At 45.4% G+C, this 19717-nt stretch overlaps 1 protein-coding gene across 1 annotated transcript in view; it reads right to left on the reverse strand.

The window, feature by feature from the left end:
- Window positions 1-19314, reverse strand: part of KCTD17 (potassium channel tetramerization domain containing 17) — a 70740-nt gene extending 51426 nt beyond the window's left edge. Inside the window, exons 1-2 of the mRNA XM_029587109.1 lie at window positions 19090-19314; window positions 18834-18942 (exon numbers count right to left, since the gene is read on the reverse strand). Coding sequence (XP_029442969.1) covers window positions 18834-18942; window positions 19090-19314 — 334 coding nt within the window. The remainder of the gene's footprint in view (window positions 1-18833; window positions 18943-19089) is intronic.
- Between the last annotated feature and the right edge of the window lie 403 nt (window positions 19315-19717).

A 19717-nucleotide genomic window follows, 5' to 3' on the forward strand; every position in this document is an offset into this window, starting at 1 on the left:
GACTCCCTCACAGGCTTTCTGCTTCGGATATATTTTAAAAAGTTTTTACTGTGAGTTTTTGCCTCTACAGCCAACTTCTTTTCAAATTCTCTCTTAGCCTGTCTTATCAATGTCTTACATTTAACTTGCCAACGTTTATGCTTTATCCTATTTTCTTCTGTTGGTTCCTTCTTCCAATTTTTGAATGAAGATCTTTTGGCTAAAATAGCTTCTTTCACCTCCCCTTTTAACCATGCCGGCAATCGTTTTGCCTTCTTTCCACCTTTCTTAATGTGTGGAATACATCTAGACTGTGCTTCTAGAACGGTATTTTTTAACAATGACCACGCCTCATGGACATTTGTTACTTTTGTAGCTGCTCCTTTCAGTTTTTTTCTAACAATTTTTCTCATTTTATCAAAGTTTCCCTTTTGAAAGTTTAGCACGAGAGCCTTGCATTTGCACACTGCTCCTCTTCCAGTCATTAAATCAAATTTGATCATATTATGATCACTATTGCCAAGCGGCCCCACCATCGATACCTCTCTCACCAAATCCTGTGCTCCACTGAGAATTAGATCTAAAATTGCTCCGTCTCTCATCGGTTCCTGAACCAATTGCTCCATAAAACTATCATTTATTCCATCCAGGAACGTTATCTCTCTAGCGTGTCCCGATAATACATTTACCCAGTCAATATTGGGGTAATTGAAGTCTCCCATTATTACTGCACTACCAATTTGGTTAGCTTCCCTAATTTCTCTTACCATTTCACTGTCCATCTCACCATCTTGACCAGGTGGACGGTAGAATACCCCTATCACTATAGTCTTCCCAAACACACAAGGGATTTCTACCCATAAAGATTCAATTTTGTATTTAGTCTCATGCAGGATGTTTATCCTGTTGGACTCTAAGCCATCCCGGACATAAAGCGCCACACCTCCTCCCGGGAGCTCCTCTCTGTCATTGCGATATAATTTGTACCCCGGTATTGCACTGTCCCATTGGTTATCCTCTTTCCACCATGTCTCTGAGATGCCAATTAAGTCTATGTCATCATTCACTGCTATACATTCTAATTCTCCCATCTTACTTCTTAGACTTCTGGCATTAGCATACAGACATTTCAAAGTTTGTTTTTTGTTTGTATTTTCATTCTGCTTTTTAATTGATAGGGATAAGTTAGAATTTTTTAGCTCAGGTGAGTGTTTAGTTACAGGCACTTGGAACCTCACTGTCGGGATGCCCTAATTCTAATGCATCATTAGTATCCTTTGAAGATACCTCTCTCCGAACCATGTGCTGCTGAGCGACTGTCGGCTTTCCCCTTTGTTCTAGTTTAAAAGCTGCTCTATCTCCTTTTTAAAGGTTAGCACCAGCAGTCTGGTTCCACCCTGGTTAAGGTGGAGCCCATCCTGTCGGAAGAGACTCCCCCTTCCCTAAAAGGTTCCCCAGTTCCTAACAAAACTGAATCCCTCTTCCTTGCACCATTGTCTCATCCACGCATTGAGACTCCGGAGCTCTGCCTGCCTCTGGTGACCTGCGCGTGGAACAGGGAGCATTTCAGAGAATGCTACCCTGGAGGTTCTGGTTTTAAGCTTTCTACCTAAGAGCCTAAATTTGGCTTCCAGAACCTCCCTCCCATATTTTCCTATGTCGTTGGTGCCCACATGTACCACGACAGCCGGCTCCTCCCCATCACTGTCTAAAATCCTATCTAGGTGACGCGTGAGGTCCGCCACCTTCGCACCAGGTAGGCATGTTACCAGGCGATCCTCACGCCCACCAGCCACCCAACTATCTACATTCCTAATAATCGAATCACCAACTATGACGGCCGACCTAACCCTTCCCTCCTGGGCAGTAGGCCTTGGGGAGATATCCTCAGTGCGAAAGGACAATGCATCACCTGGAGAGCAGGTCCTTGATACAGGATCCTTTCCTGCTGCACCTGGTTGGTGCTCTCCCATCATGAGACCCTCTTCCTCCAAGGCAGCACCAGGGCTGCCAGTCTGAAGTTGGGACTTGACTACTATGTCCCTGAAGGTCTCATCTATATACCTCTTTGTCTGCCTCAGCTCCTCCAGTCTGCCACTCTAGCCTCCAGAGATCGGACTCGTTCTCTGAGAGCCAGGAGCTCTTTGCATCGCATGCACATGTACAACTTCTCACCGGTGGGTAAAAAATCATACATGTGACACTCTATGCAAAAGACTGGGAAGCCCCCCTCTTGCTGCTGGACTGCTGCCTTCATCTCAATTTTGATCAGTTCCTAGTTAAGTTTTAGGTTGCTATGGGAGCAGGAATGTGTCTAACGTCCTTTAAATGTATTAATGAATTCACTATGTGTCTGGTAGTGGCCTACCGGGGTCTGATAAAATTCTCAATACAGTTTTTGTTGATGGGTTGGGTTTTTTTTGTAAAAGTAGCACCTACCTATAAATTAAGGGATGAGCTAGGGGTGGGTGGGCGAGGGGTGGGAGGGTTGGGAAATACAAAGTCTAACTTCAGTTAGTCAGCCAGAGTGACTCACTGCTCTCTTGATTAACAAATGTTGGTCCCTATTCAAACCCAATCACACTACCTCAACACATTTCCAAGGTGAGTAACTGAGCTGAACTATTCAACTTTTTTACTTAGGTATACACTGCTCCTAGCTTATTTCTAGCTTCTGGCTACTTTTTAGGTATTTTTGTGGGTTTCCAGTCTTGAGACCAGCTTAGGGGGAGGGTTCAGACACAGCGGATCATCGGCATCTCCCTCAAGGAGGCAGCATGGCAGCTGAGGCCAAGACGGGCCTAATTGGGATTCCTGCGGCCCGGACCAGCCTGAAAGTAGGTGGAGGTCCCGGGGTCCGGCCCGGGGCCATAACAGTCCCCCTCTCTCCTTCGCCCCCTTCCCAGGGACTTGGGCTTAGCTGGATGATCCAAATGGAACTGGCGGAGAAGACTTTTGTCCAGGATATTGGAGGCTGGCTCCCAGGAATTTTCCTCTGGACCATAACCCTCCCAAGAGAGGAGGTACACCAATGTCGAAGATGGAATTGCACATCCATTACCTCCTTGACTTGGTAGACAGTATCATCGTGTGCCTCCGGTGTGGCAGGTGCAGGGGTCTTCCTATGAAAGATGGAAAGAACCAGTGGCTTCAGCAAGAGATGTGGAAAAAGTTGTGTACCCTGAGTGTAGGCAGGAGGCGGAGGCAGTAGGACACTGCTCCCATCCGTTCCAGGATAGCAAATGGACCAATGTACTTTGGGGCTAGGTGCATCGAGGGAAGCCGCAGGCGGAGTTGTTTGGTAATCAACCATACCTTGTCCCCGGGGAGAAATGATGGAGCAGGCCGTCGTAGGTGATCTGCGTACTTCTTTGCGATAATCGCGGTGCATTGAAGATTCTCCCGGGTAGAGGTCCAGAGATGATACAACTGTCGAGCCGTGAGCTGTAAGCTGGTGATGGGATTACCAATGGCAATGGCAAGGGGGGGTTCGGAGCAGTTTCCCATAGACCATATAGAAGGGTGAACTGCCGGTGGCTGAGTGTTTGTAGTGGTTATATGAAAACTCCGCCCACGGGAGAAAAGCCACCCAATCATTCTGTAAATCTCCTACGAAGGCCCAGAGGAAGGTCTTCAATGTCCGGTTCCACTTGGCCGTTAGCTTGAGGGTGGAAGGCGGTCATGAAGTCTAACTGGACTCCAAATTTCCTGCAGAGCGCCCTCCAATATTTTGCCGTGAATTGTGAACCCCGGTCCAAGGCAATATGTCGTGGGAGTCCGTGAAGACAAATGATATGCTGAGTAAACAGGTTCACGAGTTCAGGTGCTGTGGGTAAGTTAGCGAGAGAAACGAAGTGGACCATCTTGGAGAACCTGTCAGTCGTGACCCAGATCACCGTCTTCCCTTCTGACGAGGGTAAATCCATGATAAAGTCAGTGGATACGTGGGTCCACGGTTCAGTGGGGATAGGCAGCAGTTGAAGAAGGCCCCAGGGGCGAGTATTAGGGGTCTTCTGTTGGGTACAGGTTGGGCAGGAGCTGACATAGAGCCAGACATCCTTCTTAAACTGGGGCCACCAATAGTACTCTGAGAGTAATTCCTGGGTTCAAGCAACCCCTGGGTGACCTGTGGTCAGGGAGTCATGAGCCCATGACAGTACCTTCTTCCGAAGGTGAAGCGGTACAACCGTCTTCCCCATAGGGACAACATCTGATGCTGCGAGCAGGACCTTGGCCGGGTCGAGTATGTATTGGGATGGATTAGGGGTATCCTCGGTCTCCACCATGCGGGAGAGGTCATCCGCCCAGATGTTCTTGGACGCCGGCCATAGTGGAGGACAAAATTGAAACGGTTAAAAAAGAGTGATCACTGAATGCAACACAAGCACTCCAGATTTTTGTGGTAAGTGCAAACGATCACTGGGTGTTGTGCTCCCTCTAACCACTGGCGCCATTCCTCGAAGGCCAATTTGATAGCCAGGAGTTCCTTGTCCCCGATGCCATAATTCTTTTCTGCGGGCGAGAATTTCCGGGAAAAATAAGAACACGACAAGGACTTGCAGTTATTGGATATTTGACTCAGGACGGCTCCGACCGCCATGTCGGAGGCGTCAACTTCTGCAATGAACTGACGCTGGGGGTTCGGATGGTGGAGATATGTGTCCAGTAGGAAGGCCGCCTTTAATTCTTTGAAGGTTTGGAGTGTGGCCGCAGGCCAGTTTCTTGCATCAGCCCCCTTCTTGGTGAGGGCCGTTAGCAGGACCACCATCCGGGAGAAGTGGGGTATAAATTGCCGGTAAAAATGTTCCATCCCCTTTATCATTTTGGTACCACAGGGTATGTGAAGTGAGGTAGTATTCCCACCTCTAGGCTGGCCTGACCAGCCAGGGTCGTCAAAACAACATGGCCTGTTGGATATCCTTTCTGGTTCCCATGTACACAGGTGAGGGTTGCTTGTTTTTGTTTTTTTAATCATTAATTGACATTTCCTCGGCTAGGTCTCTCTGGAGCAGAGTCCTTAGACACCCTGAGTCCAGCAGGGCTTGTGTGAAGAACACCTCCATTACACTGGGATCACAAATTCACACAGTCTAGGTTTGAGTTTTTATCTGGTTACAACTGGGAGCCTCTGTTATTCTACATAAGAAATTGCTATACTGGGTCAGACCAAGGGTCCATCAAGCACAGCATCCTGTTTCCAACAGTGGCCAAACCAGGCTACAAGAACTTGGCAAGTACCCAACACTAAGAAAATCCCATGCTACTGATACCAGTAGTAACATAGGCCATTTCCTAACTCAACTTGATTAATAGCAGTTAATTGACTTCTCCTCCAAGAATTTATCCATACTCTCACTCCTTGTCTTCCCGCCAGGGATAGACTTAGTGTGCTCTTTCTCCCTTAATGTGAGCATACCTATGGGTTTAACTTCAGGATTGGGCCTTCTTCGGGATGGGTTACTTCGTTCCTGTGAACTCGAGCCCCATGTGTGGGCCAGGCCACTAGATTGATGTCCAATGATTACTCTCTTTGAAAAAATAGTCCTTGGCGCTGTGGCCTCATTGTCCCATTGAAAATACTCCTGGGGGTCCAGACTTGTTGCTCATCCCCTCTCTGAACACTTAGCTTCCCGTGTATGGCTCTTTGAATCCAACACCAAATGTTTTTCTTGATTGCCCGAATGATCTGCTGCAATCTAGGCTTGATAAAAGGCATCAGCCATCTCCACAATGGACTCCAAGGTAACAGAGTGTTGTTGGTGTACCCAGTGTTGCATGGCTGGGTGTAGGCCTTCTATGAATTGTTTGAGGAGGAATATATTGGCTACTTCGAGGCCCAATTTCCCATCCAGCTATAGCTATTTCTGCTCAGCATCCTTGAGTCAGTGCAAAAGATTTTGGAGACTTTTCCTGAGGTACAGAGTCCCTCTCTGGATCAGGAGCTGATTCGCCTCTGGGTTACAACCTGCTTTCTCCAGTATGGTGGCCTTCACGTCTACATAGCTAGACCTTTCATATGGATTTTCTGTCAGCATGTTCCCAAATAAGTGGTCTAAGAGGCTTCTGGCCACATCACCAGTTGGGCAGTTCATTCAAAGTTTATTGGGAAAGGCCCTGGGTCTTCCCCTGGCATCTTTGGTAACACTGGAGACAAGGGAGTTGGTCTGGTAATGACGGCCTGCACTGCCTGTGCTACCTGAGATAGCACTGTATTTTGCTGCATAACTTGCTCTCGCTGTGCCTGCTGCTGGTCAATTAGAGTTTTTAGGGCATTCTGCATTTACTGCTGCCCTGTAGCAAGGATCTGTAACAGTTGTTTTTCCATGAACTCAGGTGTCAGCTTTGAATGTTGAGGGTTCATGATGTCCCCTGCCATTGAGCAGACATGCTCACTGGGCATGCCGGGAGGTGGATAGGAAAGATAATACTGAGCCACCTTGGCCAGGTTTGACCAGACCATGGACGTGTATGCCCAAAATGTTAGTGTATTTGTGTTTGTCTTCGATGTGCTCAGTTAGCATATCACAGAAATTTCTGCTGGGGTCTCCTTTGCTGGGATGAGGGTCTCTCTTGCTAGTTGTTTTAGCTATGGCCTGTGTTAGGAGAGATGTTTTTGTGGGGGAGCATGACTTTGGCATATTGAGGTGGGGGAGGAAGGGCTAGCTGACAGGTGCTGCTCATGCCTTCACTACATTCCCACTGTGCCACTGCATTTGGTGCTCCCATTCACATACCCTAGCTGCCAGTATCTCCTTCATGTATGTGAGACTGAAACTGTAGGTTGAGACTCCTTTTCACCCATAGATCATAAAGTGTGACAAGCATGTATGTCTTGTTTTCTGTTTCAGTCTCACTTGCAAGACGTCCACAAATTGCAACACCTCTGATTCCATTCCCTCTTTCTCATGGAAACCTGTTAACTTTTCCTCCAGAATATTTACAGTGGGATGGATCTCCACCCAGGGTGGTGCTTTTGGAACTCAGTTCCTGTGTGGAATCCATGAAGGGCTTCAGGATTTGTACCAGCGGCTTCATCACTACCCAATCATGATGCCACAAGGAGCTATCCTCACTTATCTGTTTCCTGATTCTAGGGATGTGCATCGGGTGCCCGATCGTTTGCGCTTTCAGGTTCGTGTGGCATTTTTTTTTCAGTAAAAAATTGTTTTTTGGCTTAGCGCGCACTAACCAAAAACGATTTTCACAAAACTTCAGGGGAAAAAGTGTTCATTTCTTGTTTTACCCGATATATAATGAATTAAGAAATATCGTATGATATTTCTATTCGTTATAAAAACGATTCACATCCCTACCAGAGACAGATCATGAAGGGGTGTCTGCTGTTCCACTAACCTCTGCAGCATCAGATAGGTGGAATTCCAGCAGAAGCCAACATCTTTGTTAGGGTTGTGGACCCTTGTGTTGGAATGAGGTTGACACCACCTACTGGGAAGGTCTGGTAGGTCATCAATGCCAACTGGCAGAAGATAACGCAGAGACTTAACTGGATCGTATACTGGAATGTCTCCTATCTTAACTGGATCATAACTGGAGCTTCTCCTATCCTTTCCCTGCAGGTTGAACCTTTGGGTTCTGAGGTTGGCAGGTCTTAGATGAGTGTCTCTGGTGAAGGCTAAGAAAGGATCCGTAATCAAGCTGAGGTCGAGGCAGGCAGCAGATTAGGATGGTCTGATTACAGGCTGAGGTCAGTATCGAGGACAGTTCAAGGAAGACAAGGCCAGGCTGGAGATGAAGGAGGCTGAAGATGAAGAGGCAAGGCAAGGCTGAAGAAGAAAATGCAAGGCAAGACTGGGCAAGGCTGAAGATGAAGATCTGAAGCAGCATCTTGCACTACCTGGAGGTAGTCGACCCATTGCAGAGGCAAAGGAGGCCCTTTATAGGGCAAAGGGTCTGACGTCATCAGTAGGTGCAGATGTAATTTTCCCACTATGGGCCCTTTAAGAAGGGCTGAGGCCTGGGCACGCGCACCTAGAGATGCACTGCAGAGGAGTTGAGGGGTTGGCAACTGGCCACAAAGAATCCCATCAGCAGTGTCTTGCTATGTGGCCCAGTGGCAGCAGCCTTCCCCATCCTGGCAGCGAGAGGTAAGTGAATCGGCTTGTGGAAGCAGCCCATGAGCTGGCAAATGTAACAATCTTGAATCAGATGCTTAACAGGCATCAGGAATTCTTCCCGTTTCTCACAGAGAAGCTGTGTACCCTTCATGCATTGATTAAAAAAAAAGCCCTGCTATTTTCCTGCACCACTCTTTCAGTCCCTCAGGACTGGAATCCTGTGGTCTTTGGGCCCTAGCCCCAGGCTATCCCTCACTGCCAGAAGCAGCAAGTGTACAAAGAAATGGATCCTCTGAAAGCCCCATCTTCCATTGCTCTTATCCTATTTACACCACTGCCTGTAATAAGACAGCCTGCCTGAAAGCTCCTGCCTCTCTAATGTAGATGCCAACCCTCCAGCATCTTTCTCATGGCTGATAGCCCCTCATATCTCATGCAATATCATATCTATTACCCTGATGCTCAGTCCCTGCTAGAGCTGCTGCCTGCCCCTGCCTCAGCAAGCTCCCACCAGTGTGCAATCAGGGAGAGGTAAGTGTGCGTAGCATTCACACTGTACCAGATCTCTCTAGTGAAATTAATGTTTCTCTCCTTTGCTTTAGCCAGCAGGACACTTTGTAATTGGGGGATGTAGAGGATGCTTAAAACCAAGGTTCTCTACTATCTGCAGGGGTTGGTCAACAAGGGCAATCATTTCTCTGATGCACCTCATTACTACTTTTGATGCTGCCTACCTCTGGCTCCAGGACAGAGATACAGCCTATTTCCTCTATGGCAGATTGCCACTGCAGATGCATGGCAGGGGGCTGCTGACCTGTCACCTGATTGTTGGAAGGGGCATTGGGATCAGTTTGAGGAAAAGTCTTCCCCCTTTCCTGTGTCTTTTGTTTTCAATAGTAGAGTCCCTAGGCTAGTATTGCCAGCCTCCCCTTATGCCAATACTAGTGGGTACTGTTTCTGCAGATGATTCTGTATGCCAGCATTTATCAGATGCCTCAGTACCATCCCTTGACTGGTGTCCTTACTGCAGTGAATACACTGAGCAAAATACAGGTTGTCTCTCACGTTAAAGTGATTCCAGATCAGGGGTGTCTTGCATGATCTCTTCTTCGCGTCCTTGGAAGTTGATGCTGGCACTAGATTAGAGAGGTTGACAAAAAAGAGCACCCCTCACACCCTTTTTCTGCACTGCCTGCTCTTTCTAGGGTTTGCTCTCAACACCATCAGTATCATGCTATTGACTAGACCTCCCAAATTTTCTTCAGCTTCTAGCTCTTCAATAGCTCTCATTCAGGGAGTTCCAGACAATATCCTTCCTCAGAATTAGTTGTGGAAAATAATGCCTCCATTACTTCAGAAGCAGTAACCATGGAGGAGCATGCTACTGGCTCTAAGTATTGCACTTCTGCTGCACCTGTCCTTGCCTCTAGCAAAATAAGAGGGTGTGGTGGCACATGCTCTCTCAATCTCAATTTCTTAAGGCTTGAGCTGGCTTTCACTTTTAGCTTTCTGCAGCTAAAAAAAAAAGAAGATCTCATTTAAGTTTTAGGCAGGATTGCTTTTTTTCTCAAAGCTATTAGCATTGTTTGTACTTCTCACAGGCTGGGCTGATTCTACAGTAACATCCAAACCTCTAGCTCTACCATTCCCTCTTCTGCCCTTTCCTCACAATGGCATGATGGAATTTGAAGTGCCTACTGGAGATTTTGATATTATAATATAATTTATTGATACTGTATCAGCACTCTGATACAGTAGTGAATGAGTGTGCCTGTCACACATATTCAGTCTAGTTCAGAGATTGAGTTCATGTCAGTGCTTAGCAAACACATAGCTACTTTGCTACGCAGAGTTAGCAGCAGTTTGCTCGTCGTAGCACAAACTCAGTCTCTGTCTTTCTATGGCTATCCCTCACAATGTGTGCAAAAATCTGTCTGTCTCTCTTTCTCACACACACACACACACACACACACACACACATATATATATATATATATATATATATATATATATATATATATATATATATATATATACACACACACACAGTATGGGGTAGATTTTATAACATCTGTGCTTGCTACCCGGCGCGCTCACATGTACACCCGAGTTTATAACTTGATGTGCACAATTGTGCATCTTGCGCACGCCGAGCCGCACTGCCTTCCCCGTTCCATACCCCTAACCTAACCTTCCCACCCCTTCCCCTAACCTTTCCCCCCGAGCCCTACTCTAACCCCCCTCAAAATTTGTTTTACCTTTTGCGCCTGCCGGCCGACTGCCAACACATGATCCCCGGCACAGTGGCAAATATGGCCGCTGTGCCGGGAGCCTGACCCTGCCCCCGCCCCTTTTTGCAAGCCCCGGGACTTACACACGTCCTGGAGCTTTACTCGCTTTGCCGGGCCTTTTTAAAATAACCCCGGCATGCTCAAGGCAGATTACGCGCCTAACCCGTTTATAAACCAGCCCTATATGTGTGTGTGCACTGTTGACACATACAAAAAACTGTTAGAAACAGAGCTAAGGCGGCTGGCAAAGCTGTGCTTCTCTTCAGTCTGTCTGCAGTTGCACCGGCACTGCTTCAGTCTCTGCTCCACTCCTACCTTGCCCCAACTGAACTCTGCCATTGCTTATACTGATTGTGACTGCAGCAGAGAAGATCAAAAAAGCCCTTTGCTAATGCCAGTGCCTACATTTTTTAAAGCTTTCCTTTAACTCTCAGAGAGCTTCTGAAAGGAGATCCTTCTCTGCCAATTATAACAGAACTAATGGAGCTTTTTTTTCACATGCTCAGACCTTTTGGTGGGAGGATGTCAGCATCATTTCATTCAGATGGCAGCTACAGGCTAGTTAAAAATAAGCTTCTCCATGACATATCCTCCATCCGGTCTCCTTGCCAATTTGTTCCACCTTGGCTCCCAGGTGGCTGCTATGTCATACAGGTAAGAGTCGGTTGCTATAGTTACCAGTTAGTCCCTGCTTGTACCTGTTCATTGCTCAGCACAGCTATAGATGTTAATAAGCCATAAACTTCAATGGGAAGGGGGCAGCAAATTTCTTCCTCCCTGTTCTTGTAACTAAAAAGTCATTTTCTCCAAAACAGATCAAACCCACCAGAAGACAAAAGTTTTAATTTAAATTTGTGGGCACCCTCCATTCATTTTGGGGGTCCTCAAATGAAATGAAAATTGACTCATTCATTGCATTTTACCCATTCATTTTAAACAAATGCACATCCCTAATTGCTCTAAGCATTGGGCAGATGAGCAAAGGCCTTCGTTTTGGGCAGGGGGAGTGGAGCCTTCAACAAATTTTAGCTTTACTTGAATTTTCACAAGTTTCTCCAAATGCAACATATAAATAAGGATTTTTTCAAATGTACCCAAAAGACCCATGCTTTCATAAACTGAACTCAAATAATGTTTAAATTCTAATTTGAGTTCCATTTTTAAAAATCTACCCATCTTTAATGGGTGAATGATAAGAGGTAGGATTGTAAACTGGGTCTCTCAGATTTGCAGCCCCATGCTGCACGTGCTAAGCTGCCCTGTCACTTGTTACACTGAACACACATTGCTGCTGTACATGAACAAGTGTACACAGCTCTAAGTTCAACCAGTGCACCATAGTCTTTTATTTCCCCATTCTATTCTAATGGTGTTTACTTTGTTTATAGGGTTTTTGTTTTTTTTTTTCAGTTATTTCCATTTTCCTCCTCAGGAGAACACACCTGATGCTTCATCTGTTTTCAGTCTCCAGGGATGGTGAAGAGAAACAAACAGCTATATGCAAACTCACTGCACGTTCATCTTTACTCTATAAGCACAGATGCATGCACGCCCTAGCATACACACGTGTTCTCGCTGATACCTACACCAACATGAATATAGAGGCACATACATATCAATACCTCACCAGCACGCAGACAGACATACACACAAACCATCCTGCGTGAATAGAAACGCAGTCACATAGTAAATGATGGCATATAAATTCTCTCTCACTTTGTTAATCTGTTCTGTATAAACCGATATGATATGAAAACGAATATCGGTATAGAAAAAACTCTAAATAAATAAATAAATAAATAAATACATACATACATAAAATAAATAAAGACCCAAAAAGGCCTATTGAGCCTGCCTAGTAGCGATTTAATGTGCATAAACACAGACAAAGATGTTTCAAATATAGATATTTATACACCCCAACATGCACAGTCAAACATAAACCCATACGTAGACACAAACATCAACATACACATAGAGACACATGCGCACCGATATGTGCACAGATATTCTCATCAGCAAATATCCAGAGACCCCCTATACAGATACCGATACACATATAGAGATAAATCGAGCTCAAAATCCCCCTCCAATTCCACACTTCCACCAGACCAGTAAGACAAGCCTATAAAAACAACCTGCATACAATACCGATGAAGTCAGCATTAAGCAAAAGAGCCTTCTCTACAGCGGGACCCAAAATCTGGAACACTCTCCCACCAGAACTCAGATCAGTGCAATGCTCATCTACATTTAAAAAAAGACTCAAGACTTGGTTATTCAACCAAGCTTTCCCATAACAGCATCCTACGGAACATCCTTGCCAATGATCCTTTCGGTGGTTACCCACCTGAAAGCTATTTAGATCATCTATAGAACTCACGTAAACTATGGCAGTCGAAGATCATAACCTAGTCTTATAATTAGTAACTGTTTATTTAACCTACATTAGGCACTGTATCCTTACTTATGCCTACATTAGGCGATGTATCTTTCTGGTTAACCCCATATATACTTATCCAAGTTATATTGACCTGTTCTTTGTAAGACATTTACTTGTCAATGTTATTGTTCTGTTAAAATGTAAACCGAATTGATCAGTAATTCTGTTATTGGAAAGTCGGTATATAAAAATGCTAAATAAATAAATAAATAAATAAATCTTCCCCAGATAAAAAGACAGAAGGGTTTCAGGAGTGGATTTAAATTTGAGCTGGGTAAGTCTGGTCGAACTCAAGAGGAGTCTTAACGTTAGCCAGGTAAACTTGCCCGGCTTCCTTTAACTAGGAATATTCAATGGTAGGTCCCATTGAATAACCTGATTAAAGTTCATTGGGTGAGCTTACCTAGCTAATTTGCTGCTGTCCACAACACTGAAATTTGACCTCTAGAAGTTCCACACAGAACCAATGGAGCCTAGTGTCTGGAATGTGTGCGCACTTGTATGTGCATGGAAAAAAAAAATACTCGTGTCTGATTCCTTTTGGGCTTCTTCCACCCCACCCCACCATGTCGTGAAAACTTGGTGTGGATGGATTGTAAAACCCAAATGTTACTAAATGGCATAACTGTGCACATAACCCTCTCATATCCTGAAAGTTTGGTGTGGACTGGACTCAAAACCAAAACATTATTAGGCGGCATAATTGTGCGCACATGTTCATGGAGCGCGTGCATGCCCCCCCAAATTCCATAGTTGTGATCCTTTACATCTCCTGAAAATGCAGTGCGAATCAGAAGTAAAACCAAAAAGTGATCAGGTGGCCTCACTGTGTCTGTGTATAGGGGGACTATGTGAATCCATGAAATATAGCCCTGTCATGATCCTCATGGATTCCCTGACATGTCCTGAAACTTTGGTGTGAATCAGCTGCAAAAGCAAAAAGATATTAGGAGATAAGTGCATGAGTGTATTCATAGAATAAGTAGATCCACCCCTCCTCCAAAACAAACCCCAGCCCTGTCAGAATCCTCATGTCCCCTCTGACGGCCTGAAAATTTGGTGTCAATCAGATGGAAAAATAAAAGTTATCAGGTGCTATAAATGGCAAGAATTTATAAGGTAGCATAATTTTGTGTGCATATTCATGTGGATCATCTAAAAAAAATCCCCATTCATAATTCGTGTAGACGGCCTGTCAAGTTGAAAAAATGTAAATGTGGCTCAAATGCAAAATGCATGCAAATATTAAAAAAAACGTACAAGGGAATGTTGATAATTATGCTCCTATATTCGTGGAACACTTGGATCAAAAAAATACCTCTGTAGAATCCTCATGTTCCCCCCTTTACATGCCCTAAAAATTTTAAGGTGAATTTTAAGAGTTGCAGATGTAAAAATAAGCACCTACACGCACAAATAGCACCTTTTTGGGCAAGGGCTATTTTATAAACCTCAAATATACAGGCAAAGAAATGGTGTGGGAATAAATTTGCTTGTATAAAAGGCGGGCGGGCCAGGGGTGTTCTGGGGCGGGGCCAATGTTTGTGCGTATAAGGTGCTATTTTAAAACCTGCGAATGCGACGTGTAGGGTTGTTACCTGTGCCTATTTTTACCTGCTAATTATCTGGTGCAAGTGAGAATAAAAATCTTTATAGCCAAATACTGACAGGGTGAAGGGTCTGGGTAAATTGAGGGGCGTTCAGGCTGAAGAACCCGGGGGGGGGGGGGGGGGGGGGGATCTTGATGACCTAGAGATAGACTGGGCAAACTGGTGGACTAAATGGTAAAACTGATCATTTCCTTCATGCACGTATGTTATAAAATTTTCTATTTTATATGCAGAAAAGCTGACAAGTGCTAAGGAAAATGCGTGAGTTAAATTTCTTCATGTAAATGATTAAAATTAGAAGCACAAATAAGCGCACATAGCAGAGGTCCCCCAAATCTCTGGATAATTGTTTTTGTTATCCAGCTAAGCGCCAGCAAAGCCGCCACTTAGCCGGACAAGTCTTAAAATGTGCTATATAGCTGGATAAGTAAGATAGGTGGATAAGTCTTCAAATGCTAGCTATCCATCTCACTTATCTGCCTATGTGGTACTTTTTTTTTTTTTACTTTTCCAGCTACCTTACTTACGGGCCGATACAGTAAAGCGCGGCCGAGGTTACCCGGTTTTTAACCCACTTTGGATGCACGTTTTGGACTCGTAAGGCATACCCGCGATTCAGTATCGGCTTTTACGTGTCCTTACCACTTGCTGAAAAGGACGCGTATCTGTTTCTGCCCGCCGCATGTATATATGTTAATGATCGGATTAGCTATTCCCTCCGATACAGTAACGTGCGCCCAAATTATTGCCCTTTTAACAAGCTTTTTTACCGCATCCTTAACCTGAATATTTACCGCCTACCCTGTCCCTGGCGTTAGTGTGGTGTTCGGTCAGCTTCGTACCGGATAGCGCCATGGACAACAAGTATATATATGCTCTGGCGATATTTTTCATTCGGTTGAGAAGCAGAATGAGAAATGTTCGATTGAGAAATGCTCGGTAGATTGGAGAGGCGAACAGGGTAGCCCAGCAGCAAGGAGAACCCAGCAGCAAGAACGGAGAACCCAGCAGCAAGACCGGAGGAGGTATATGTTCTGTTTCGGTTCAACTGTACCATCCATCTCTGGGCGTCTCTGAAGCTCCGGACATGGACGCCTCTACGGACGCCGGAGAGATGGGCGTCCGCTAGGCGTCCTGAGGCTCCGGGGTCCAGCGGAGACATGGATGCCTATAGGGACGCCTATACGGACGCCTATATGGATGTCCAAGGTCACTGCTTCCGTTCATGGACCTTTCCGGCCTATATCCGGGCGCTCAAGGCAGCGGGGCCTACAGGTGGGAAGGTCCATGAACGGAAACCGCGACCTCGGATGTCCAAGGTCACGGCGTCCGTTCATGGACCTTCCCACCTGTATCCAGGCAGCCATGATCGGAGGCACCGCTGCCTTGAGCGCCCGGCCGGACGTTCAAGGTCACGGCTTGGACGTCCGGCCGGGCGGTCAAGGCAGCAGGGTCTGTAGAAAAGAACCATCCACTTACCTGGTGGAATGACATTTCAAATGACATTTGAAATGACAGGTACCAGCGCACCCTGGATATTGTATAGGCGCTGCATACCGCTCTATACAGTAAAATGGATTGCGAACGTCTACCGTGTCTTTGATGCGCTTTGGACGTCGCTTGGATTTGCATCTAATTTGAATACTGAATCAAGCAGCTTGTGAACCAAGATGTGCGCGCGGCAAACAAGCGGGCACCCGGCACTGCCACACTTTTTCTTACGCGTCCTTACTGTATCGGCCCGTTAGCTGGATAAGTCTTAAACAGTACTACTTAGCCGGAGAAGTCACTACAGCGCGACTTAGCTGGATATTTGCCACCACTTAGCCGGATAAGTCAAAACTTATGCTGGTATGTTTAAAATACATGCTGCATATTTTTTGATATGCGAAAATGTTGGATAGATTTAAGCGTGTTTTATATATTGTGTGCGCATTTGTGTACACGATATAAAATATACGTGCATGCGTATGCATTCATATAGCTGCGTACATGGGTATGCTTGCACATGTTTTAAAGTTAGCCTTCCTGTGTGGATAGGGCACAGAATAGGAAACAGGCACACAGAAAGATTGGTCGTATAAGCCTCCCTCCCTTTGGAAACAGAAAGAGAGACATAGAACATATATGCAGAGGCGCATATACAAAAGCACACAGAGACATATTTCCATGTAATATATGTAGGGACACACACCAACATTCAATATATATATATATATATATATATATATAAACACACATAATAACACACAGTCCACATACAAGTGCTAACATAAATACACAGGTACACATAGCACAGCATACAGACATGCATATACATACACATAGGCATGCAGCAATGCACATCAGCACAGATATGGAGACACAGACAGACACAGATACCAACATATACACCAAGCTATGCACAGTCCTCAGAAAAATATGCAGCAGTGTCAGGTATCCAAGATATGAACACCTGGGAACCTTTAATGTCAAACTAGATCATTTGCCATGAAAAGAAACTGTTTTAAAATGCATGGAAAACAAGAAGCAATTCCTCCAAACAGCAAAACCACAATGTGGATTTCAAAGCCATTTGCATTTTCAATTTCCACCTTTCTGACCTTTCTTTGATTTAACAGCCATCACACAGCACACATGGGATACACCAATAACTCTCTGGCTATGTCTTGCAATGGATTACAATTTAGTGATGTGTGTGGCTTTGATAGAACTGGCAGGCGGGGGCAGGAGGTAAAGGGGAGGGAGGAGGCCAGAAGAGTTTAGCCGGAGGAGGGGGGGAGAAGAATTCTACTGGCATCATATTTCCACCACGGAATAAAGACTGCACAGCATTTCAAGCATCAGCACTGATAATAAAACAAGTAAGCCTGCAGTCTTTGTTTAAATAACTTTGGGCCCACCCAAATTTACTTCTGGGTATGCCCCTAGTTGAACATGTGTGGGCACTGTGGCTGGCCCCTCCACCCGCCCTGCCCCCATCCCTTCAGAATATTCACAGCAGTGGCTACAAAATCCTTTAAATTTCTGGCAACACTCTGTATCTCCCAACTCCTTGCCCTGTCTCTGCAGCTGCTATACAGCAATTAAGTAAATAAGCTTCTACCAAGCCCAGCAGGCATTCCTGAACTTTGAAGGGGGACAAATAATTACCTGCCAAAAGTAAACAAAGACTTTGGCTTCAGACCTTTACACACCTCTACTCCAAGGGCAGTGGTGATTTCCATTCAAGTTATCCTCCTAAATGGCACAGGGGTGACTCCTGCACCTGAAAGGGGCTGACAGATGGGACATGACCCTGTTGCTACGGGTGATGACCTAAGCCAAAGGTGAAGGGGCACAGGGCCCTGAGGCCCAGCCATGGCCTTGCCTCTGAAATAAACGCTAAACTTGGACAGTCACCATTTTCCAAAGCAGGATTACAACAGAATCCTGCTATGGTGTTATCAGCCTTGAGCTCCTCACTCAGAGAAATGATCTCTAGGGAAGAAGTGTGTCAAGGTTTGTAGCAGTATTCACAGTTATTAAAAAATGCAAACTCTGCAGAGGTGAGGGGGGTCAGAGACTGTGCCATATTAGAAATGCTGTAGAGGGTGAAGAATTATAGGTTATACTCAAGAGTTTTCTGTTTTTACTTTTTACATTTAGTTGCAAGATTCCAAAGGGCTTCATGCATTTTAAACCTTCAGGCTCTGGTGAAATGTAGTATGTGGTGTTTTTTTTCCAACAACATTTGCTGTGGGGTGGGGAGGAGGGTAATTCAGTGGCCAAGGTTAAAAACAATTTCCTATGTCTGAGCCATTAACAAGGCTACTAGCATAAAGGAAAGCTGGCAGGAGCTAAGGTGGATGTGAGCTAAAGGTGCCAATTACAGACCCCAGTTGCTGAGGGGCATGGCACACACTGCCAGCAACCACGAATGATTTGATGGTGTGACATCAACATTCTTATAAGGGCCAGATTCATTAAGGCTTTTCTCCCATTTTGTGTCTATGGGAAAAACTCTGGGTGAATCAGATGCATAATATGTTCAGTCACTATCAGGAACTTTGACCCTTGGAATTTACATTTCTAACTGAAAATTCTGAAAACCCTGTGAATTTTTCTGTGAAGAAAATCACCATAGAATTATAGCAGTTGTATTGAACCTGGAGGAAATCAGGAATCTTTGAAGATTGAGATAGCTTTCTTTGGACAAACAGCAAAGTCATAAAAGTATATGAGCCGGCTCTGAAAAAGGGAGCTGCGTGTCTCAAAAGCTCATGGACAGCAACATTTTGTTTTTGTTGGTCCATGAAAAAGGTACCAGAGTCTACAAAGACTGCAGTAAAAAAAAAAAAGGGGCCTTAGCTAAGCCGAAGCAGGCTCTTCCCAGGCCGGATCGCAATATATATTCTGGTATGGAGAGAAAAGGACTATGGAGTTCAGTACTCACCCTCCTCGGCCAGATCTTTGTCTAGAACAAGCTTCCCATGACGGAGGAAGTTCAGGATGGGTCCGAAATAAGTTGGATCTCTGTCTATGAGATAAGCTCCAGTCTCATCCTGTGGAAACAAAGAAATTCACAGGAGGGACTGACTCCCCGCCAGGACGCCGTGACTCCCAACATCTCAAAAGGGTTGGAAAGATAAGAGCAGAGAGGGGGGGAAACAGAGAGCGCCCTGGACAAGAGGAAATATCAAGGTCCTCACCATCTCTGACTGGAGGTCTGCCTCTTGGCACAGTCGGCAGAGGAAAGACTTCTGTTCCCGGCACAAGGTCTGTCGGGTGGTGATGAAAACTGTCCCCCCAACATTCAAGCGCACCCATTTGCTCCCCCGGCCATGGCAGGTTTGCTGTGGGGGGCACAGCTGCGTTTCTCTGGGGTAAGAGCCCTTTCCGGTAGCCTGCAGTTTCTCTATCATCTCCATTCTCATCTTTCGCTACTTTCCCACAAGGGAAAGTAATTGTTGCAGGTGTGCAAGGCAGCAGTGTTTTGGGAGTTGTAGTTCGGAATGCGTCTCTGCCAACCACAGGTGCACTGGTCCCATGTGGCAGACTCTGTCTGCGAATAAACAAGGCGTTCCTTGTACTTCTGTGCTGGGCTGGGCAGAGGCATACTGGCATTAATCAGGTTTGCAATTGTAAAGAAGAAAAGAAACAGTGCTCACCTGGAAACTATTCTTCAGAGAACCATTTTTATAGCACAGGTAACCCACCATCTTGTGTCCTCCCATGCAATCCATGTAAAAGGTCTGGGAGTTTGTGAAATCGAAAATATTGAAATCCTTTGCATATTGTCTGGGCACTGATACCTTACAATGCCCATCCACCCCACCC

The sequence above is a fragment of the Rhinatrema bivittatum genome, chromosome 2 (genome assembly GCF_901001135.1).
Source record: "Rhinatrema bivittatum chromosome 2, aRhiBiv1.1, whole genome shotgun sequence".
NCBI classification, from domain to species: Eukaryota; Metazoa; Chordata; class Amphibia; order Gymnophiona; family Rhinatrematidae; genus Rhinatrema; species Rhinatrema bivittatum.